The following is a 24,319-nucleotide window of genomic DNA, read 5'->3' as shown; positions in this document are numbered from 1 at the left end:
TTTATTGGTTCATTTAGCAAAATTCTTTAAGAGTTCTAGACTCACAGGTATAACTCTTCTTAAATAAGTCTTGAAACAGTTGGTTTAATGTAGGGATAATATATTTTTATAAATAAGGAGGAATGGAATTCTAAAAAAAAAAAAATACCTTGTGAAACAGTTGATATAAAGCCTCAATCATACTGATGTCAGGTGTAAAACAGTAGGAAATTCTATTTCTGTGCATTTCAGATCAAAATATGTATTTGGGATTCTTCTATCGTTGGTCCTTTACAATCCTTTGCCTATGTTTATTTTAATTTCTTATGTTTTTAAATTCACATAATTGATTTTGCTTAAATGCCATCTGTCCTTAATAGTTATTCCTGTAAATATAAAATAAAGCAAAGTAAAGAATATTATTAGTGTTTTGCAGATTTCAGTCTTGAGAAATCTAGTTTATAACCTGGGTATATACCAGGTAAAAATTATGTTTGTTTTAACTTTATCCATTCATTCTATATATAGTACAGCAAGGGTCCCCAAACTATGGCCCTCGGGCCGCATGTGGCCCCCTGAGGCCATTTATCTGACCCCCACTGCATTTCCGGAAGGGGCACCTCTTTCATTGGTGGTCAGTGAGAGGAGCATAGTTCCCATTGAAATACTGGTCAGTTTGTTGATTTAAATTTACTTGTTCTTTATTTTAAATATTGTATTTGTTCCCGTTTTGTTTTTTTACTTTAAAATAAGATATGTGCAGTGTGCATAGGGATTTGTTCATAGTTTTTTTTTATAGCCTGGCCCTCCAGCGGTTTGAGGGACAGTGAACTGGTCCCCTGTGTAAAAAGTTTGGGGACCCCTGTAGTACAGTTTCCTAATAACACTGAGTTTTAAGCTATCTTGACTATAAATAATACGACTTGATATTTTAAAAAGTGTTTTTATCAACAGGTTTAATTAGCTTGAATTGGTGCTGGAAGTTGAACCTAGGTTGTTTCTTTCCTTGCTCCGAATGAATTTTTAAAGTGACTCTTTGTAAGTAAGGCCTTGCAGATTTCATAATTGTAGGAATTCTGCTGCAAAGCCAGGGCAGTCCTTGTTGAACTGGCTGGAGAGTGTGTCCAGTTGTTTTGCATTAAGGCATAAGGCGGTGGGGTTCACAGCGTTTCCAATAACCTCCCTTTGTCTCCCCAGCTTCAGTGCAGCTGCCGTGGCAAAGATCCATTTCACACAATAAAGTGCCCTATTACATCAAGTAAGTTGATTTTAATTCTCCTTTACGACACCAAGAAAAGAAAGCTGTGTTGATCATTTAAGAGGCTTTTTCTCCTATAACTTTTAAAAGTAGAATTCAGTCCTATTATCTGAAGGAAATTTTGTATCTGTATATTTATGTAGGTAATATATACTTATTATTTGAACAAAATTAGTTTAAAAATCAGAGTGATAATTGTAGTGTATTAGGTTAGTGGTATAGGTGTGTTTAGCTGATATTATTTTAGAGTAGATGATAAATATTTCAGTAAAATGACAGAATTCCTTAATACCCTTGACACAATGATGTTGCTCAAACTGTATTGATTCTAAAGGGTTTTTTATTTCTCCCGGAAACTCTATTTCAGAAATTCCTGTTCTCTTCTCATTTTGATCCACCAAAAAGAAACTGTGTTTTTAACCCTGAAAACGTTCAATATTTTTATGTATTTCTTTGATTTACGGATATTATCTGCAATGTTAGTTTAGGCTCACCACCCTTCATTTCTGTTGTCACTTGACAGTTGGTCCTTTTGACATACTAAGTTTCTCCTTATTGTTGAACATTTTATAAACTTTGTATAATTTAAACAAAGTCTTCTTAGGATTTTATCTTTGGGTTAGTCTAGTGTTGTCATGGGACAGAATGAATACATAGAAATGCTGCAGTCTCTTGAGATGTAAATTAGCAAAGCTATTGATTTACAACGTGATAAAGTGATGAAGAGTCCTAGTTGAGTCTATTTCATGAGTAAGGTAAACAGCATCATAATTGTGGGGAAAATACTGACTTATTTTATCAGGAGACACTTTTGTCTCAGATTAGCCGGGTGACCTCAAGCAAGATGGTAAAGATCTGTGGGCCAAGTTTTCTTTATATCCTTTCTAAAACAGCATGTGGTATCTCCAGAATCCATGCCAACACTAACAATATATTTTTCCAAATTCTTCTTTCTGGAAAACTTGTGTGTGAAGTCAATGTTTTTGAAAGACTATTTCCGTATTAAAGTTTTACTGTGGCTGAGATGTAGCCTTAGGGTATAAAAAGATAAGTAATTTTGTGGTTAACACATAACAGCTACAATAAGCAATATGTGTTATATTGTCTTTAGGGAATTGAATGCTTTTGTCAGTGTCCAATCTATAGTATGCTGAGTTGTAATAAACTCATGGATAAAGTGTCAAATTTGTGCAAGCATGAATGGAAAGAAATCAGAAACTGGGAAAATTGACATGTCTATTGAGAGAAGATGTGATAATCTGATCCATATTTACTTATTTTTATTTAAAATTTTTATTACACGGGGGGAAGGGGAAAGGGGAGAAAGTGAGGGGGTGGGGGGTGGGGAGGGGCACAAAGAAAACCAGATAGAAGGTGACGGAAGACAATTTGACTTTAGGTGAGGGGTATGCAACATAATCAAATGTGAAAATAATCTGGAGATGTTTTCTCTGAACCTATATACCCTGATTTATCAATGTCACCCCATTAAAATTAATAAAAAAATTTTATTACAAATAATAGTAGTAATAATAAAAATAAGAGTTTTAATTTTAATAGAGAATTTAATTTTGATTTAAACTGAATATTGCAGGTTTATGCAGAAATCTGATATAGTGTTATAGGCCGAATAATGGATACAGAGATGCCCCACATCCTGGATGTGCCTGTATTAAGTTACATGACGGTGGAGGTGGGAGCATGAGCTAGGAAGGCAGGAAGCCTCTAGGTCTGGAAAAGACAAGGAAGTGAGATTCTCTTAGAACCTACAGAGAGGAGCACAACCCAGACAACCTTTATTTCAGCCCAAAGGCGAGGGTTATTTTGTGGTAATTTATTACAGCAGCAACAAAAAATGAATACTGGTACGGTACAAAATCCAGAAATTTATGCAAATTAATTAATTAAAAAAACTTTTTGGTTGTTGTATTTTTCTGAAGTGAGAAGCAGGGAAACAGAGAGTCAGATTCATGTATGTGCCTGACTGGGATCCACCCAGGAAACCTACCAGGGGGCGATGCTCTGCCCATCTGGGGTGTTGCTCTGTTGCAACCGGAGCCATTCTAGCACCTGAGGCTGAGGCCATGGAGCCGTCCTTAGCACCCGGGCCAACTTTGCTCCAATAGAGCCTTGGCTGTGGGAGGGGAAGAGAGAGAAAGAGAAGAAGGAGAGGGGGAAGGGTGGAGAAGTAGATGGGAATTTCTCCTGTGTGCCCTGGCCGGGAATCAAACCTGGGACTTCCACATGCTGGGCAGATGCTCTACCACTGAACCATTCGGCAAGGGCCTAAATTAATTGAAATTAACTGACCGAATTAGCCTAGTATCCTGTATCATCTGATTTTTTAAAAAATGTAACTTGGATCTAGTAAGACAGTTTTTTGTTTTATACTAGATAGAGAGAATATTAAATCTCTTGCTTAATGATGTACAATAGTTATTTATTTTATTTGGCACTTTAAAAACCCATCCTTAATTTTAAAACTACTATTAAAAGGGAGTTCTATATGTCCAGGTTGGTACATATGACTAAGAATTACATTGTCTAAGTCAAAATTTCACTAATTCAAAATGTTTATAGTTTTAGTAGGATCTTGCAGGATTGTATCCTCACTCAGTCTGTGAGTCCTTATGGGGTAGACCAGTAGAGTAGAAGCTAGTTTATTTGGTATATCAGCATTTCTGTATATATGATATAGCACTCTTACATATATAATACAATGATGGCCAATATTTTTAATGATGACCTGCAACATTGTGGCTTCCTAACATATCTTTGACAACTTTAGTTAAAGATGGGATTTTTCTAAAAATATATAGTGTTAGTATTAAATGTCTTTTAGGGCTTTCAAATATTTAGAAATCTGTCCATGTGTATAGAATGAAATCTCTTATTTTTAGAAAACGTGTTTAACCAGATTTTTGCATTACTTGATCTGTTGTGTAACTTATGAGTTTATTTCCTCATAAAGAAGGAACATCAATCTTGAGAGGTAGCATTATATGAGCCAGTATTTCCAGATGAAGAATTGTTATGAAAACAAAATTTAATTCCCAAATAAATTAATAAGCAAGTAAATGACAAATGAAAGTCCTTTAATATATACTTCCCTTTGCATGGCTGCACAGGTGAATAGAAGAAAAATGTTAAAAACTAATTTAGCATAAATTTCATGCAACTGGAATTTCCTGGAGTATATTAGATGTATGAATTTGACCAAAAAGAAAATAATATTCAGGTAGAAATGCTAGATATTTTCAGGTATGCAGTTTTAAATACTCTAGTGTCAAAGTATAATAAAGTTGAAAGGAGAATGGGAAGGGAAAATTATTTTTATTTCACATTTTAATTTAATAGATTAGTTAAAATATACTTTGATGGCTCCCAAATGCACTTTTCTCTTTCTAGCTAATTCTTTGTTAATTTTTTGAGGAGTGCTGCAGTGGTTCCATGACTAATTTGTTTCTAGAAAATGATAGAATACAGGCATTTGTGTAGTATAAATCCCTCTGTGTTAATATCTTAAGTTGAAACTCACAACTTTAGTTATATTTGCTCCTTCAAATGTAGACTTTCCAAAACTGATCTAGTCATTTTTCTTTTCTAGTATAGATCATTGTTCTATCCGTTTAAGAAACTTTGAAAAGTCTCTGGCTGCTTTCCCAATATACAAAAATCTTCCACAAATGCCAGATATTTCTTTCTGAATTTTTAGTCATGTGTTTGTGTTTTGCACCAGTTTTCATTTCTTCAACTAAACGTCAATATCCAGCCTGATCAAGCGGTGTCACAGTCGATATTGCATCGAACTGGGATGCAGAGAACCCAGGTTTGAGACCCCGAGGTTGCCAGCTTGAGCATGGGCTCATCTGGTTTGAGCAAAGCTCACCAGCTTGAACCCAAGGTTGCTAGCTTGAGCAAGGGGTCACTCAATCTGCTGGAGCCCCCTGGTCAAGGCACATATGAGAAAGCAATCATCAATGAACAACTAAAGTCTCTCAACGAAAAACTGATGATTGATGCTTCTCATCTCTCTCCGTTCCTGTCTGTCTGTCCTTATCTATCCCTCTCTCTGACTCTCTCTCTGTCTCTGTAAAAAATAAAAAATAAAATAAAAGTCAACATCCAGGGAGCTCCAGGTCTAAAGAGAATGGTGAATAAAAACTTTGGGTTAAACTTTCCTAATATTAATCATGTCAAACTCATTGCTTTTTCTTTTGTTCCAGAATAATAATAATAATAATAATAATAATAAAAGTCATAGTGAGTGATAATAATGAACATTGTAATGAATTACTTTATGAATATTTATCTGCCAGCTACTGTCTAATTCCTACATGGATTCTCTCTTCTGATCCTCACAGTGGCCCCGTAAAGCGTGGCACTATCGTTACTCCCATTTTCAGGCAAGGCTTTGATCTCAGGCACACATAACCTGCTTGAGATCACATGGCTAGTAAGTGGAGGAACTCATGTTCAAATGCAAGGAGTGACTCTAGCTCTTGGATTCTTGAAGACTATGTGATGTTGCCTCCTGTTCTCTGCATTATTAAGGTAGAAAATAGAAATTTTTAGTCCTGTGGAAAATTGGGATAGCATGTAGGGCTATATTTAGGAAGGAGTCATCAGGTGGGGAAAATATAAGTGAACACCCATTTTTCTTTACTATACATTAGCTATCATTTATTATGTACCTACTGTGCGTTGGCATTAAGCACTGAGCTGTCCAAGGACAAAGTGCAGGCTTTCTTCAGTGCCCTTTCTGTAGGCTTTCTATAGGCTCATTTCTGTTGGCTAATATATGTTTAAGGAATTATATATGGTGATCTGGTAATGGACAAAGGTGCTCTTCTACAGATGGGAAGGTGTCATTCTCCATGATCCTGCCTGTCTGATCTTGACAGTTCTGAGTGGGAGAGACAATCAGTGGCCCTCTATTTTCTTTCCTCATTCTTACGATCAGGAGATTCTGGTCATTCTGTCAACAAAGCTGACTCATAGGACCGCTAAGGCTTTTAGAGTAGGTGTTTGGTACACATGTCCAGCCTGTTGTAAGTCATACTGTTTCCTGGAATGTAGTAAGGTGCAGTGAAGAACTCGGTGTTCCTTCACTCCCCTGCGGTGTTGTCCTACACCTCAGCGTGCGACTTCCAGTGAGCCTTAGCCTTGGTGCCGATGGTCGCTCTGCTCTCGTGACAGGCTTCATCCTCACGGTTAGCAGTTCCATAGCTCTGGTTTTCCCTCTGGGATCTGAAACACAAAACCTTAGTTCTTTATAGAATCCTAAACGCAATCCCACCCACAGCTTTAACACGAACATGTTAGTAATCTCTGATTATATACACAACACATCTCACATTCTTCAAAGCTGACTTTTCTCAGTATTCCAGATGCCTTCGTGAGAATGAACTAATTTGTATCTACAAATCACCGCTACCATGCGGTCTCTGACTTACTCTGACTTCCCCGTATGAGCAGGACTAAATCAAGATTTTCCTCGATTCATTACATCTCCTCTATATTTTCCTTTGCTATCATTGTGTCCACTCTGGCTAGCCCTGCAGCACTCTGCTGGACGCCCTTCTCGCCTGCCATGGGCCCCTCTACTGCCCTCATTCATCAATGGCTGAAAAAGAATTGTTTGTAGTTGTAAAGGAAATCTGGAGAACAAGTAGCTGTTTCTGTACAATCGTGCTGTTCATTTGCATAAGTTGCATATACTTGTCTGGGTATATATGTACATTCTAAAGGACAGAATCAATGCTTACTTCTTTAGAGGACATGTGGACCTCACTTGGATGATGTAGGGAAAGCAGTTCTCCCCTAAACAAGAACAGAGAAAAGAGGCGGCAATAGGATATTCGAATAACAGGAAAGGCAAAGCCAACAAAGACGTAGATATAAGAATAACAAAAAAGGAAATGAACATACAGCATTTTATCTTTAAAGTGCACAGATAACTCATTCCAGCACACTACAAATCCACAGCAAAGGTATCCTTAACAATAAAAGACAAATCTAGTTCTCTCCAAAAGATTTCCATCAGATGTCTTCTGTGTCTTCCTCTTCATCAAGATGAGGAATGACATCCTTTTGGTTCCTGACTTTTAACTCTAATTCTTGGGACACGTTTTGAGTCACTTTCCCAAAGTAGAGCTTTAACGATAAAGAAATAAATGAAATAGAACCATAGGAGAATTCATTGGAGAGTTTCTTTTTCCAAGAAATGGTCTGTGCCTCTTTATTGAAAATAAATATTTAAAACTCACTGGGCCAACTCTGCTGATGAGGACGTAAGAACGAAATTGCTTTATGAGAGAATGTCGGCACCTTGGGATCACTAAACCTCCCGGGCTTGGAGGCAGCTTCGGACAATGAGCGCACTGCGCACACCAGCACGCTGAGCAGCTGCTGACAGCCCTCCCGAAAGCAGCCAGGAACTGGCAAACTGTGAGTGAGCAACTGCTGGTGTGTTTACCAGTGTCCTGGTTTATGGAGATAATTTAGGTGGAGTTGACATTGCTTCAGAAAGATATTTACCATTTCAGGACTTAGGAAGATGTTACCTTTCCTGACATTTTATCTATACATGGCTGGGGCTGGAGTTATTATTATTCCTGTGAAGTGGAATTTTGGCTTGTCCTCTTCTGCATTGTTCAGCTCCGTCGTGTTGTAATAACACCGTCAGCCTTACTGTGTGGTTTGATTGTCAGGGTCAGGATGCAATTAATAAGAGTCTACCCTAAGGGACAGGAAGGATCACTGTGGGGCCATTAAGGGAGGAAAAGTGATCTCTGTACTTTATTTTGTAAAGATTATATTTTTAAAATAATCGTTAAAATTAACAAAAGTAACAATGAGCAAATGTGAAACAGATAGAGTATCTCTTTTGTATTGATTACAAAGTGCAATGATACAGTAAAAGATTTAATACAACCATAGACATAAAATAAAGTAGTAAAACTTTAAAAATACTAAATGATATGAATTAGCTTTTAAAAACAAACTAAAAGGATACAGTGATAAATTGAACTCTGGTGGGAACATAATCAAGGGGTCCAGGCCCCAGGCAGGGCCATATAAGGCACACAGGGCCAATATAGGAACAGACCCGTGGCCGGTCATTGAGGGTCTGATTCTCCTGGGTCTAGGGGCTTAGGCAGACAAGGGGTAGAGTTGGGGGGCCCTGGGGCTTAGGCAGACAAGGGGTAGAGTTGGGGGGGCCCATTGAATTCTGGGCTCAGGTAGAGATTTTACCAGAGTGTGTGCATGTTGATTTATCCAGACCGTTCTTCGGTGCCCTCAAAACAAGTATCACCTGTCCACTCACACCCAGGCACATCCATTCTGGTCATTGATTCTACTACTTTATGTAAAAATAAACACAAGCAAGCCTTGTCTTTTTTTATTTTTATTTTTAAAAAGTGATTTTATATATAGAGAGGAAGGAAGTGAGAGAGAAGGGGAGAGAGAGAGAAGGGGGAGGAGAGATCAGTTTGTTGTTCCACTTACTTACACATTCATTGGTTGACTTGTGTGTGTTCCTGACCAGGGATCAAACCAGAAATCTTGGCTTCTCAAGACAACGCTCTGAGCTAACCAGCCACGACCAAACCAACCTTACCTTATTGCCTTGTAACAAGTGCTTTATTGGCAATGCCTGGAATACTGATGTTGTGTTTGGGGGAGTGCTGTAGCCTCGGTCTGTATAGCCCTCTTCATGCTGTGTCTCTACTGCTGAGGGAAATTATTTAAGTGCAGTCTCTAGTTGAATCCAACAGAGTTAGGGCTGTCGGTTTACAATCTAGTTTTTCTGCCTAGTGTCTTCATGATAAATTAATGGCATTTTTAAAAGGAAGACTGTATACTTGTACAATATCTATTGTCAGGTAGGAGTATATATCTTATTTGGATTTTGAACAGAAAGTTTTGTTGTTGTTCTTGAAATGTTGGAATTAAAATTTCAAGTTTTCCCTTAGATATATACTTATGTTTCCAAACGTAGAACCTTGGATTTCCTGCCTTTAAAAACATAGAGTATGGTAGGCAGTGTCTGTGAAAGTTAGTGAAGTTGCATATAAACTGAGGAACATAAAAACTTACCCCCACACACAACTTCCTATCTACTGCCCCATTCCCTCCTCAAGCACCCCGACAGACAGACAGAGAGACACACACACACAGAGGAAAAATCAACATTACTAACGGAAGAACACCATATTCTTCATATATTCTGGTCTCCCGTGAGGCAAAGAGTAAGAAGATTATGAGCTCCAAAATGAGAATGTCACCTCTTAAATCTTTAAGGAGCTGTAACTCTGATAAATTGCATCACATCAGACTGACAAAATTTGTTTTCACTCTTTAAACTTTCATCATCTGATTGCAGATTTGATTATTTGGGAGCTCCTGGGATTGCTATGTGTTACTGCTACAGCATATGTGAGGAGGGTGTTAGCAAATGCCTGTGTCAGCTTCGTTTTCCTCAGGTTGTGTTCTTCAGCACCTCTCGACTTCTACCACACTGCGGAGTTCACCTCACCAGTTTATTGTCTCTTCCGAATTCCTCCCCACCCTGAGGAGAGAGGGGTCCAGTTAGATGAAGACGGGGAAGCAGCCATTCCATTTAGCAACCTAGAGTTCACTGATCATTTTGATAGGATGCGTTTGAATGGAGGGGTGAAGTTAGCTACCAAATACAAGTGGGCTGAGTAGTGCGTGGAACATGAGGGTGTGCATTCCTGAGTTGAGAAGTTTGTCTGTAAGAAGAAGAAATGGGTGATTGCTAGCCGGAAATAGAGATTCCAGGTTAGCAGTGAATGTGTGTATTTGTGAGCGCATGAGCGTGTGCACACACATATGTGTCTCAAGATGGCAGAACCTTAAATATTTATATATTTGAGAATAGTGTTATTGAAAGAGGGGTTGAAATTTAGTACCAGTTTTTTGTTGTTGTTTTTTTTACAGAGACAGAGAGAGTCAGAGAGAAGGATAGATAGGGACAGACAGACAGGAACGGAGAGAGATGAGAAGCATCAATCATCAGTTTTTCATTGAGACACCTGAGTTGTTCATTGATTGCTTTCGCATATCTGCCTTGATCGTGGGCCTTCAACAAACCGAGGAAACCCTCACTTGAGCCAGCGACTTTGGGCCCAAGCTGGTGAGCTTTGCTCAAACCAGATGAGCCCGCACTCAAGCTGGCGACCTCGGGGTCTCAAACCTGGGTCCTCTGCATCCCAGTCTGATGCTCTATCCACTGCGCCACTGCCTGGTCAGGCACAGTACTAGTGTTTTTCAGAAATCTTTGGAAAGAATTGACCTTTCATAGGAAGGGCAACATTTCCTCAGAGTGGGAGACAAGACCATGATCTGGCAGATGGAGAGAAATGTTACTGATTTGGTGGTGGGAAGATGAAGGAATTTTAATCTGGTGGTTTTTAGTTTTTCAATAAAGCATGAGACCAAGTGAAATGATGCAAAGGCAGAGAGAGCAACATCGGGGTGGGAAAGAGAAGGCAGTAGGAGATTGCTGTCTTGGGCTCTGGGAAAGAAGGTTATTAGGCAATGTAGTGCAGTTGGCAGCCGTTGGACATTTGAGGTTTGAAGTCAAATATTTAGAGTAAAATCAGTCTGTCTGTTGAGTGATTTTTTCCAGCTGTATTCGTGCCCAGCTGATCACGTCCGGAGAAGGCAAGTAATTGAGCTGATCCATGCTTGGCTTTTGCCAGGAGTGACAAAGAAGCTAGGAAGATGAGGTCCTCTGCAACGATTATAATGATGGACTCAGATTTAGACCGATGTATCAGAAATATTTTAAAGCCTCAATCATGCAAGTATACTTCCATATTAAGAGCTTAGGCTATGATCAGTCCACTGAGGTTCAAATCTCATTTCTACTCCTTACTAATTTTAGGACCTTGGGCAAGGTATCTAAGTATCCTCTGACCTATCTTCCCTCATCTGAAAAATGGGATCACATTGGCACCTAACTCAGAATTGTTACGCATTTTAGTTTACACATAGGAGTTTACAGCGGTGACTTTCAACCTTTTTCATCTCATGACACACATAAACTGATTACTAAAATTTGTGGCATGCCAAAAATACATTTTTTGCAGGTCTGGCCCCCAAAATAGGTATAATTTTGATTCATTCACACTGGTAGCTATTGTTGTGTTTGTTGTGTTGGCTGTTGTCATTTTTTTTAAATTGACAGTCTAAGGGAAAAGAGGTCCGTGCCCCTGACTAAACAGTCAGGTTTTGCATGTTTTAAAAATTCTTGTGGCTCACCGGTTGAAAATCGCTGGTTTAGAAGATTACGTGGTACACATTGAGCACTGAAATAATAGACTGTTTCTGTAATTAATAATATACATCCTGACCTAGTGTCTGTTATCTTTGCTATGCACAGCAAAGAACTATTTCTCTTCCCAAACTGTCTTACCCCAAAGTAGTATACATAGTTCTTTTTCCCCACATTTGAATTTTTAATTAACTCACCTTTAATACTTTTCTTTTAAATGTTTTAATAATTGTAATTGGAATAGAACAGCAAAACTCAGTCCCATTTTAAGTATAAATTTGGATGGATAGGTAACAAGTATGTTTGGCTAAGTGTAAGTTGGGTCAAACAAAATGTCTTTTCAGCATCTTTTAAGGTTTCATGGAAATAACAAGGACCAGCATGATGAGGGCATGTGGTTTTAAGACAAACTTCCCCATAGCAGTCTTTTGCCTAGAAATCAGGATGTTATGAATCTATCAAAATTGCATGTATTGCCTGAGCCGTGGTGCACAGCAGATAAACCACTGGCCTGAATGCCAAGGTTGTCAGTTCATGAAACCTGAGGTAGCCAACTCATGCCCTAGGTTACCAGCTCGAGCCTGGGTCACTGGCTCGAGCCCAGAGTTACCAGCTCAATCCCAGGATTGCCGCCTTGACCCAAGGTCACCCACTTGAGCTCGAGATTGCTGGTTCAATCCCTGGTCAAGGACTGTATGAGAAGAAATCAATGCACAACTATGTGGAGCAACAAATTAATGCTTCTCTCTCTCCCACTTACTCTCTCTTTCCCTTCTGTCTCCCTTCCTCCCTCCCTCTCTCTCTCTAAAAAAAAAATTGCATGTGCTTTAACTGTTTGGTTTATTGTTTCATATATTAGATGGTTTTATAAAACAACATTTTTGTGTTCTATTCATTTGTGTATAATCTTATATTTTACTTGGTGTGACTTGTCAGAATACATATGAATCATAATAGGGAGAAGAATATACTACTTATTAGTCATACTGGTTAATTTTTATTAAAGTCCATTTAATACAGGGACCCAAATTTTTTTGTGTGGGTGTGACAGAGAAAGAGAGAGAGAGAGATAGAGAGAGAGGGACAGATAGGGACAGACAGACAGGCAGGAAGGGAGAGAGATGAGAAGCATAGATTTTTCATTGCGACTCCTTCGTTGTTCATTGACTGCTTTCTCATTTGTGCCTTGACCAGGGGGCTATAGCAGATTAAGGTGACCCCTTGCTCAAGCCAGCGACCTTAGGCTTCAAGCTGGCAACCTTGGGCTTCAAGTCAGTGACCTTTGGGCTCAAGCCAGCAACAGTAGGGTCATATCTATGATCTCATGCTCAAGCAAGTGACCCTGCCCTCAAGCTAGTGACCCCACGCTCAAGCTGGTGAGCCTGTGCTCAAGCTGGCAACTTCGGAGTTTCAACACTGGGTCCTCTGTGTCTTAGTCCAAGGCTCTATCCACTGCACCACCGCCGAGTCAAGCTACAGGGAGCCCATGTTATTCCTACTGGAACACCAGTAAAGAGACACTTTTAATAATTATAGAGGACAACAGATATGAACCGGGATTGTCCCAGATGTTTATACATAGGGGATAGAGATCTCACGCACAGCACTGTGAGGATCGTCACTATACTGTATTATGTAATCAAAGTTTCTAGACTAGATTTGGAATGTTCTTACCACAAAAAAGAAATGATTATTATATGATGGGATGGAGGGGTTTGCTAATGCTGCAGTGGTAATCATATTGCAATGCATAAATGTATCAAATAAACAGGGTACCTGAAACTGAATACAATTAGATAAAATCTTGACTCATACAAATATAAAAAGAACACGTATCAAAGATTTCACTTACCCCACTAGTTAATAAGGGAGCGGGTTAGAAGTTGTAATAGATTCCAAGGAGAATACTTAATACTACCTCTTTATATATAGTCAAAGGTTGCTAAAATGAATTGACAGATGCAAGCTGACAAACTAGTCAGTACAATAACACAGGACAATAATCAGTTTTATTCTAGTGGGCACAATTTGCATTTCTGTGGACAAAATATCATTTGCATTACTATCAGTTTTCTTCAGTATTTGAGTTTAAAATAGCTCAAAGACAATTTAAACTTCACAAGACACCCACTAATTTTTTGTGCATATCAAAGCCTTCACAATTTCCCCTACACAAGCAAAGCTGGCACAGCGGGGCTGCCTAGTTCTATGTGCCAGGCTCTCACTATTGTTGCTTCATAGGATTTTGGATTTAGTGGCTAATTGCTGCTTTCTTAGGTTTTGAATTTTTTGTTTTATTCTTGTGCAGATTTCTGGGTCTGTTCTCTCTTAAAAAGAAGACTTTTATCACAAAATTACAATTTCATTTTTCAGTTTATCAAGCTGTATAATATTAAGTCCCACTCCTCTTTTCTTTTTGAGATGGGCCAGATCCTACCCTATTGTATTTTGGGGGGAAATGCTACTTTTCTTCTGTTTTGATTGCTTACTCTGGGAGGACTGGCAGCATTTTAGCTGGGCGAGTTGAGCAATCTGCAGCTGTTCAAATACTTTGAGGCTTTGGGTGGATTGTAGATTTTGCTGTAAAATCCTCCCCCAGTTTAAGAAAAGAAAAAAAGAAAGAAAGGAAGGGAAAAAGAAACTCCAACAGCCAATTGCATCTACTCCATTTTTTTAAAAAGCTGTTGTTTGGTAAGCTGCAGTTATACGTTTGTAACCAGAGGCTGTGTTTATTTTCAGTGTTGGCAGTTCTGCCTAATGAATCAACTGGTATTGAATTTTCCCTCCTTCCATCTGTTTGCCAAATGTGTGTGTTCCCTCAGCTCCTACTAGTGGTTTCACTAAAAAGCTATTAACAAGTGGTGTTCTCACTGAATTCTCAGGCCACTGCCTGACTGCGTAGAGGCGTTTTCCTCTCCTGGTTCCACAGAGGTTGGTGGCCAGAGTTGGTGGTGACTCTAGAGAAAGTATAATTATTTATGCTTATTGTTTAAGTATAAAGCTGGGCTCTGCATTGCTTATAGCTTTGTTTGGTTGTTGAGCCTTGGTTTGGTCTTCAGTGGATTTGCTTGTCTCTGGACAGTAGTGTTGCCATGGGGATTGAAACTCATCAAAAGAAGAGACAAGAGGTCAAGAGAATACCAGTAGACTAAGACTGGGAGCCCATGATGAAATTGTTTGGACTATACTATATTTCCATCAAATCCTTCTTTAATTCTTATTGATGGTAGGGAAAAAAGTTGTTTTATCAGCCAAATTGGGAATTTTTTTTTGTTTTGCTTTATTTTTTCATTTTCAGTGCTATGTTAGGAGCATCTAGGTGAGTGCTTGTCAGACTTCACCGTGCACGTGGATCGCCTGGGATGGTGTCGAGAGGAGGGTCCTGACTCAGTAGGAGTAGGAGTCCGAGGTTCTGCAGTCCTGTCGAGCTCCGGGCCACACGCTCGGCAGTAAGCATTGTAGGTGAAATCAAACTTCCGAACGGTCTTCCTGTCCTTTCAAGCAGCTCGAATGGTCAATGGGTAGAACGGCTCTGCTGGTTGGTGGGCAGTAGCAGAGCTCCAGGCGGAAACAGGTGCCCCTGCGTCAGTCCCAGGAACCAGGTCAGGGAGCCAGATGGCTTTCGGGCCCTTCCCGACAGAGGGCTTCACATTGTGGGCGTGCTATTCTGTCTGAGATTTTTGGAATTTCCCAGGTAGTTAGCGAATTTTAGAGCTAATAGTTTTCAAAACAAATCATGAGTTATTGGGGGAGTTCTGTTACCTGTGTGTATGTGACAGTGGTTATATCCTTTTCCTAGTGACATGTCCCACTTCTTGATATAATGCATGGATTTAAAAAAAAAAAAGAGCAGTTTGACAGCTGGGGGGAGTGGAGGGATCAAGTGAAAAAAAGGCAAAAACTTACGGATACAGAGAGTAGTGTGGTGATTGCTGGGGTTGGGGAGTGGATGGCGGGGAGGTAGAGAGGGGACAAATGGTGATGGATGGAGGCTTTACTCGGGGTGCTGAGGACTCAATACAGTGTGCACACAATGTGTTGTAGAATTGTGCATCACAAACCTATACAATTTTGTTAACCAAAAATTATAACTCCAGTAAATTCCATTGAAAGGAAAAATTTTTTTTCTCTTAAATTCAAGTGTATGAATATTTTAATATCATGCCCTCTTAGCTTACTAAACAGTTCTATAAGAACTGAGTATCATCCAAAAAGTCTTTTGAGTACTATTAAATGTTATTACTCTGTTGTGACCCAGATCAGGGACAATACACTATTTTTTAAATATCAGGCCATTGCCCCATTGAAGTTAAGAGATGATTGCCTCACACACAAAGTGAAGGAACAATCTATTAAGCAGTACATTGATTTGTTTTGTCATCTTATTCCCCAAAGATTTGAATTCTTTGAGTTAAGTTTTAGAATTTTTAGAAAGAGAGAAATCTTGCTTTTAAAATGAAGACTAAAGATCATGGGAAGAAATAGCGTTGAATGTCTATATTTAAAAACAAACAAACAAACAAACAAACAAACACTGGTTAACTGAGGGAGGCTGAGGGGGGTCATGAAGTCCAAACTGCAAAAGAAAGACATGCTTCAAGACAGCAGGGGATCCGGAGACCTATGAAGACGGTGTCAGGACAGAGCGACTTTTACTCTGCCTTCGTAGGTTTGTTGTCTGAGAGCCTGCGAATGAAACTGGGGAACGACAGAGTAGCTGGAGAAAGGAAAGTGTTAACTTATGTGTGCAGTGCACATACATGCAGGAGTGCTCGGTGATGAGTAAGTCAAAGAGGGGGATAGAATTTGGGGCTTACATACCTAACTTAGTAAGGAAAAGGGCTGGGGAGAAAAGGCTCCCATGAGAAAAACCAATAGGTGTCTTTCCGAAAGACACCCCCCCCCCTTTTTTTTAGGAGAACAAACATGAGATAAGGAAGCCTGTGATAATGTTTGTTTATGCAGGTGCAGGCAGTTTTTCTATCTTCTTCACGGCCAAAGAGGGGATTTATGTCTGTCTTATTCCCCAGGAGTTGCTGTTTTTACTCAGAGAGAGGAAGCTCTGACAAGGCCTCTTTCTACATCTGTGTTGAATCTCAGATGTCGTTAGCTTAAAATAATTCTGATGCCAGCTCACAGTTCTGAGTGGGTCCCCACAGAAGAAAAGAGAAAGTGTAGGCAGAGGAAGGAGAGACTCTGGTTGAAGAAGAGGAAGGTTCAGTCGACTGTGAGGCCATGTCCTTCAGAGTTAAACTCTTCGTTTCTCTGTTCTTCGGACATTGGATTAGGACTTCTAGAGTTTAGCAACTTCTGCCCTTGGAGGGTTTGTTCTGAGTGAGGATCTGCAGCCGCCTAACACAAGTACAATTATTCTAGAGCCTATAATGGTCGGGCTTCTTCAAGCCTCAGGTGCCCGCCCCCAGGGCCCGTGACAGTCACCCTTTCTATCTAGCTTTTAATTTTTAGTGGTCATTCTTTCTGAAATAGATAAAGCAAAATTTTTCATCTACATGTTCACAATATAATTGCTCAAATAAAAATGTATTATTGTTGTTACAGATATTCAGTATTAATTGGGCACTAGGTCACTGAGTGATCCATCAGGGTGATAATTTTGCATGTGTTTTTAAAAATTTGAATTAAAATTTGAATTAATTTGTGTAGTTGTAGGTGACAAGTATTATTTTTATATGTTCTATTTAAAGTATTACCCCTTTATTTCCAGCCATCAAACACAGACAACCTGTTGGGATCATCCAAAAATGACCGAACTCTTTCAGTCCCTTGGTGAGTATACTTTCATTTAATAGTGATGAATGCACTTAACACTGAAAAGAGTATACGCTTAAGTGAAAACTAATCACCAGCTTTTTTTCATGGCATTTTATGTTAAAGGATCGTGACAGTGACATATAAAGGTAGAGAAAATTAAGGGCAATGAAGTTAACAGATTCTACCTTTCTTCTTATGAGAATATAAGGTTTGAAATAATAGCATGATCCAAAAAAGCATGAGTTTTATAAAAGGAGGAATACAAAAGGAGGTTTTACCTCCCTCACATTGGATCACCTTGATCTTCAATTTTGTGTGAAAACAAAAAACAAATACAAACAGTTACAATCCTGCAACCTCTAATCCACTGCTTTTAAATTTGCTTGTAGCTCATTTTTTATTTAACACATCTTTAAATTAAATGAGCTAGCCTAATTTCATTTCTTCTAACTAGAGACAAAGAGTTGAATTCATTTTAATATAAAGATGCCAGAAAACTCAGGAAATGAGAATTCTGATCTCGCAGATTTCCAGTAGACTATAATCTTGATGATATATAGCTCTTTCCCTTAGTTGGTTCAGTCATTTTGAAGGAGTTTTCTCTTTGGGGAGCAAAGGTGCTGCTATAGAGGAAGGGACAGCACCCTAAGACTCTAACACTCACTCTCATTTCAACAATTGAGGAGCGTCCCTTTCTAGCTCTTTAAATCAGGCTCCTATGAGAACTTTAATTGTGGTGGGTGAGGGCAGCTTCAGAGGTTGAACAAGTGAGAAAATAGCCTCTGGTTTGTTCAGTTAGCAGAAGAAGAGGGCAGTTTTGATGATTTCGGAGTTTTCTTCTGACTCCTCCAGTCTCTAATATTGATCCTCTGTCTTTAGAGGACAGAGAAATGGTAATATCTATTATTTCCAAAGGTTTGAATGTGGACTATGGGATATGTGAGATATTGAATATAGGATATCGAATATTGACCATAGGATATATGAAAGGGCAGAAGAAGCAATAAATCAGAATGGAGGAATACAGAAATAAGAGGAGCTTTCTGAGTAGCGAGATAGCTAGGTTGACAGAAAACTGATTGTCGCCGGGGAAATGTCCCTGGAAGAGATACCTCTCAGCTATACAGAAGAAGGGCTCTCTGTCTACCTGCATGCATTTATTGAACCATTGAAAGTTCACAGGGCAGGTGCGCTTCCTTTTCCTCATTCGCTGTGGATTTTAGGAGAAGACTTTTTAATGCAAATAGACATTAGAAATAAACAAATACCCACTTGCCATTCCATATAAGTCAAATAATAAGCATGCCTTTGAATGTGTTCCCTTTTCCATTTCAGCTGACCTGAATAATGTACGTTTCTCTGCCTACCGCACGGCCATCAAAATCCGAAGACTACAGAAGGCACTATGCTGTGAGTTATTCTTCCAAAGTTCGTCACTCTGTTCTTTGGATTGCCCTTTTTGGTTTTTTGGGTTGGCTGTTTGTTTTTTTTTTAAGACAAAGGTAAATGAAGAGGGTGATGTGTTTGTACAGTTAATCTGATTATTAGCGTACCTCACTCACGGAGTTGGCTGTGTTTCTATAAATGCTCTATTATTTGCCCCATCAGCGTGCATGCAGCTGTAAAACAAATGAGCATGTGCCATTCTCGGCTGAAGAACAAACTTAACCAAAATACAACAGTAACATAAAAATCTTTTTCAAAAAGTGTGCCCAATGTAAAAAGATTAAAGCAAGGAATCAAAGTATAAACAGAAGAGATCATTGCCTTTTTAGTACTTTGTATCTCTTTGGAAGTGTAGGGTTTGAAACAGTTTCATTCAATACAATCATATAGTAAATACACACAGGAAAAAAAAAAGTCGCATTCCTGATCCAAATTGAACTGTCACCTTAGAAAATTAGCTAGAAGGCTTTGTGTTCATGTAAAGATGTCTTGAGAGATTTGATATTACCAATATAAACTTTCCTTGAAGAGAGTATGTTTTGAGTGATTTCTGTGATAATCATTTTACTAAAGGTTTATTCTCCCCAAATGACTGAAATTTAAATAGAAGTACGAACTATGTTTTTATAGAGTATAGATTTAAGTTCTCTGGATTCTATCTGTGGCTGTAGTTTTAGTGATTGAGTCTAGTCAGAGAACATTTAGGTCTTCAGTAGTTCATATGGGAAGTGGCATTTGCCTATACTTTAAAAAGGGTAATTTGAATAATTCTAAGCATTCTTGTTTGCTACCTTTTGTTAACAGTTATATGTCTAGGCAGGTCAGTGAAGCTCTGACAATAACCCTCAGAAAAATGATATGGGAAGGTTAAAAATCTGGTCCTTAGAAGTTAGTAGAAATTAGAAATACATTTTAGGCTGGTTGCATGAGTCGAGGAAGGACAGCGCAGAATCACCCAGAGAAAACACAGCCATAAAAAGTTTTGAAGCCTGACCTGTGGTGGCGCAGTGAATAAAGCGTTGACCTGGAAATGCTGAGGTCGCCGGTTCGAAACCCTGGGCTTGCCTGGTCAAGGCACATATGGGAGTTGATGCTTCTAGCTCCTCCCCCCTTCTCTCTCTCTCTGTCCTCTCTCTCTCTTTCTCTGTCTCTCCCTCTCCTCTCTAAAATGAATAAATTAAAAAAAAAAAAGTTTTGAAATAAGAAAGACCTAAGCTCTGCGTGGCAGGAAAGTCTACAGAAGGCGGAAAAGCACCTCTATACTAGGCGACAGAAGAAAGGACGAGATGACCTTACTGCACATAGTCCGCGGAGCTCCGGATGTTGGCAGGTTGTAGTGGGGCAGCAAGTGTTGCAAAATTATCAGTGCAGAGAAAAAGCTAGAGCTCTCTGGCCAGTGGTGTGTGTAGTGAGCCAGGCGGAAATGGGAGTGAATTAGGAACGCACAAAGTGGATGTTCTGAGCTCAGTGTGTCCATGGTGACACAGTGTTGAGAGAGGCTCAGCTGCATGTCCAGTATCCAGCTGACAGTTCTGGAAGGCCTTCTCAGGCCTGATGAGCTATAAAATGAGGACAAATGACTCAGCTGCGGAGTCTCCATTGACAGAAGACTGCCATGTGCTTGTTCATTGTGAACACGACCAGGTTTTCACTAATATTCTAGGAGGGTAAACATTAATGCATTTGGTGCGTTCTTTTTCTGTTGTGTTTTTGTTGTTGTTTTATTTTTTTTTCTGTTTGGTTTTTTTACTTCCAAAGAAAAACGTTCCCCCTTTCAGCTCAGTGTTTCAAACCCAAGAGGAGCAGAAGAGCGATGCCTCCCACTTAAAAACCAACAGCATTTTTTAACACTTAGGAAAGTGCTGGCTGTGCTGGGTTGTAAATACGGGAGGCGATGTTCTGAGGCCTTTGCACCACTTGTCAAACTCGCCCGTTCATGATTAATCTGCTCCTTCCTCTCCCATCCTTTCTGTCTCCTTGCAGGTCCCTGACCCTTCCTCGGCAGGGGTCTGTAAGCCTTTAGTCCCCCCACATGCTGTTAAAAATTTACTCCTTTTGGAAACATTTACAAGCTAATTCCAGCTGCCACCAATTTTTCCAGCTCTTTATGATGGCTTCTAATGATCGCGTCTCGCATAAGTGCCATACGTGTGCCTTTGTGTGATAGATAATGTCAGGACAATTGCCCCGGCTTCCCTGAGAGCTGCGTTAGGTCAAAGGTTGGCTTTCATTTGTGTAAATCTTCGTGCGCCGTAATGCCCCAACGGAGAGGGTGCACTGTTAGTTTCTGTTACTGTTCATTCCTTTATTGGGCTCCAAGATCATGCAGGAGATATGGCCATAGAAAGACTTGGTTCCCAGGCTCAAGGAGCTTCAATTTGCAGGGAACACACGACACATGGACACGGCTCTCCCATTTACAGCAGATTCCTGGTGCCCTGGAATGAAACGCCGCGGCTTCCTCTCCATCCACCCCTTTCCCTGTGCTCCGCTGCGGGCTCTTACCTGTTCCAGGGGCAGTTGAAATGGCAGGCTCTGGACTGTGCTCCTCCTGCCCGAGAAGCTCTTGTCTTAGCTCTCTGTGCTTGTCCCCTCCCCCTCGCTGGTACGGTCTCTCCCTTTGGGTCCTATTCAGATCTTATGTGGTGCTTGTCCTGATGTATGATATTCTGTTTATTTTACAGTCTCTCTTTCCACATGAATTCAGCTTTGTTGTGAGGGATGAGTCTGTTTGCTTCTCCACTGTGGGCCCCGTACAACTTCTAGCACAGAGTAGTTAGTCTTCTAGGACATACCAAGTACATGATTTGAGTTTGAAAGTTACAGGACTATATCTGAAAATATGTATCAGAAGACTTATAACTGTACTTTTTAAAAGTCAAATTCATTTAATTTTCACATAGTCATAAATGTGATATGATACAGCAGCAAAGATAAATGAATGAGGAACCAAATCAACATGGTTGACTCTTAGAACTAGAAAGATGAATAATAAAAAAAAAATCAAGTAGCCAAAGAAATCTTCATGGTTCTCTTTCACTGATACATAGTTCAAAACCATGTAAAACTAAATGCTCTATTATTCAGGGACACATGTATGTGTTCAATAACTGAGAGTGAACTAAAAAGATGGGCGGTTCTCCCGTGATCGCGAGGGGACTAGTTAAGGAGGTGTTCCAAGGGGCTTCTAAGACATCCATAGCAGTCTATTTCTTCGGCTGTGTGATGGATTAAAGGGTGTGGGCTCTCTTCTTTTCTTAAGATCACACATGTGTTATATGCACTATTTTTTGTATTTTGATTTTAAAAAGCTTTGTGGGATTGGCAGTAACAGAATCCAAAGGGAAGTGCAGTCAGAGGAGGGGAGATCCCCTTCATTGGGAGGAAAAGAGTAAGCACCTTTGAGTAGGGAGCATGTGAGCCAGGCCTAGAAGCCAAATGGGGGTTAGGCAGGCAGCTTCAATCGAGGGCAAGAGGGGAGGGAACTATCTGCATGGCACTCACGGCACTCAAAGGCCTGGGCGGAGTCCAGGGACATCACCTAGTGATGGAGTCTAATGGGACAGCTTATGGCCTATTTGTCCAGTACTCAGAAATGCCATTAAAATCAGCTAGGTCCAATTCAAAGGTCATTTTAAAAAAAAAAATCAATCTTTTTCTGATTTTTTTAGTCATTTTTGTTCCTCAAGCTTTTCTAATGTCGTATTTAATGTTTGGGTTGTGTGTGTGTGTGTGTGTGTGTGTGTGTGTGTGTGTGTGTGTGTGTGTGTACCAGAATGCTGTAGAGCCATTTTCTGTTTTGTGGGATTTAGGAAATAGGGCCAGTCATGGCTTTTGGCTTTAGACAACATCTAGGACATGTCAAAAGTCAGTGGGAACAGAGGACAAGAAAAATTTTCAGGCCAAGGTCGGTGGAGGCTGAGCTGGCGTCTGGTAGTCGGAGGGGAGGAGAGGGAATGGATTTGTAAAGAGGAGAAATAACTGATGACTGGGGGAATGGGTAGTTGATAAATTGCAGAGCATAAAAGGAGTATTAGGATAGCTCGAGATTTGCAGACGGAAGATCTATGAAAGGTAGTAACACCGATACAGGGCTTCAGCATAACAAGAAGGCAAGACCTTCTTTGTAACATATTAAGGTGAAAAGAGACTAGTGTAGTTCTACTCGGCAACAGAACAGCGGGAGGGTGGATCAGGTGTTCAGGGAGGAGAAGACAGAATCTGGAGTCATCGGGAGAGAAGTAACAACTGAAATGATGAGAGTGAGGATTACAGGTACGAGACCTTGTGCACCACCTATATTTCTTTGATGTCTGGGGAAGAGGAGATGGGAAGGGTGTTTATCAGGAATGATCAAACACTTGGAGAACAGGAGAGTCAGAAAAGTCCAGGGTCAGGTGCTGTGCAGTGTATGTGTTTACAGAGGAGAATGATGATCTATTTTCATTAGATCGCCTGTGACTGATATAAAAAAAAAAATTGGTTAGAAAATGATTCTGCTATTTGTTTCATTTGCCACATGACTGAGCTGTCATTTGTCTCCTTTTGAAAAGAGATCATAATTTTCGGCGATTTAAATGTAGTCAATTTTTAAAGATACCTAAATGTGACACTCTTCAGGAAGATATATGCCTTGTTTAGGCACTAAGGCAAAGTGTCAGTGTAAATCACTAAAAATTGAAGACTTGACAGTCTGTGGGATGTGGCAAATTACTGTCATATTTACAATGTGTATTGCAAAGGAGACTTTTCCAGAATAAATGTAAGGACAGCTTCCTCCAGAAATGGTCCTTTTGGAATTTGGTCTATTGTCACTTTATGCCATGTGGGGGGACACAATGGCAGTGCTGGGCTGCTGGCATGATTAGTGCTGAAATTCAGAAACTTAGAGCATTTTGGCAATATTTGAATATATTTCTTTGTATCTGTGTGGAATTATATAGTTCTGTAGCTGCCATCATTATCAAGGCTTCCTTTTCTCACACACTGTGAAGAGTGAATCTGAATTTTGCTCCTGCCCTCTGGGAGCCTGTCACTGAAAACAGTGCCAAGACAATGAGCCATTGAAAATTTCAGGTGGCTATTTTTTGTTTTGTTTTTTATCCCACACCATCTCTAATTCATGTGAACTTCACATAGTTACTTTATATATTAGCTAACATTTTTCCAATGATATATTCAACAACTAAAGGAAATGGATTAACCTGTTATCCAGACTTGTGCATTTTATATTTTTCTCTCTTTTAAAAAATGAGTTGTTTTACCAGGGCACACAGGAGAAGCGCCCATCTGCTTCTCCACCCCTCCCCCTCTCCTTCCTCTCTGTCTCTCTCTTCCCCTCCCGCAGCCAAGGCTCCATTGGAGCAAAGTTTGCCGGGGCACTGAGGATGGCTCTGTGGCCTCTGTCTCAGGCGCTAGAATGGCTCTGATTGCAGCAGAGTGACGCCCCAAGATGGGCATGCCGGGTGGATCCCGGTCAGGTGCATGCAGGAGTCTGTCTGACAGCCTCCCCGTTTCCAACTTCAGAAAAAATACAAAAATATATATATATATATGAG

The 24,319-nt window shown here is 39.8% G+C and overlaps 1 protein-coding gene across 5 annotated transcripts in view; it reads left to right on the top strand.

Annotated features, from left to right (window-relative positions):
* The window catches only part of UTRN (utrophin), a 515,659-nt gene that overhangs the window by 412,936 nt on the left and 78,404 nt on the right, over window positions 1-24,319 (top strand). For all 5 annotated transcript variants that reach the window (XM_066373070.1, XM_066373071.1, XM_066373068.1 and 2 more), the window contains 3 exons: window positions 1,177-1,237; window positions 17,269-17,330; window positions 18,651-18,725. In XM_066373070.1, the coding sequence (XP_066229167.1) occupies window positions 1,177-1,237; window positions 17,269-17,330; window positions 18,651-18,725 (198 nt within the window). The remainder of the gene's footprint in view (window positions 1-1,176; window positions 1,238-17,268; window positions 17,331-18,650; window positions 18,726-24,319) is intronic.

Source organism: Saccopteryx leptura, chromosome 3, assembly GCF_036850995.1.
Source record: "Saccopteryx leptura isolate mSacLep1 chromosome 3, mSacLep1_pri_phased_curated, whole genome shotgun sequence".
NCBI lineage: Eukaryota > Metazoa > Chordata > Mammalia > Chiroptera > Emballonuridae > Saccopteryx > Saccopteryx leptura.
This window is presented reverse-complemented; position numbering and strand designations above follow the sequence as displayed.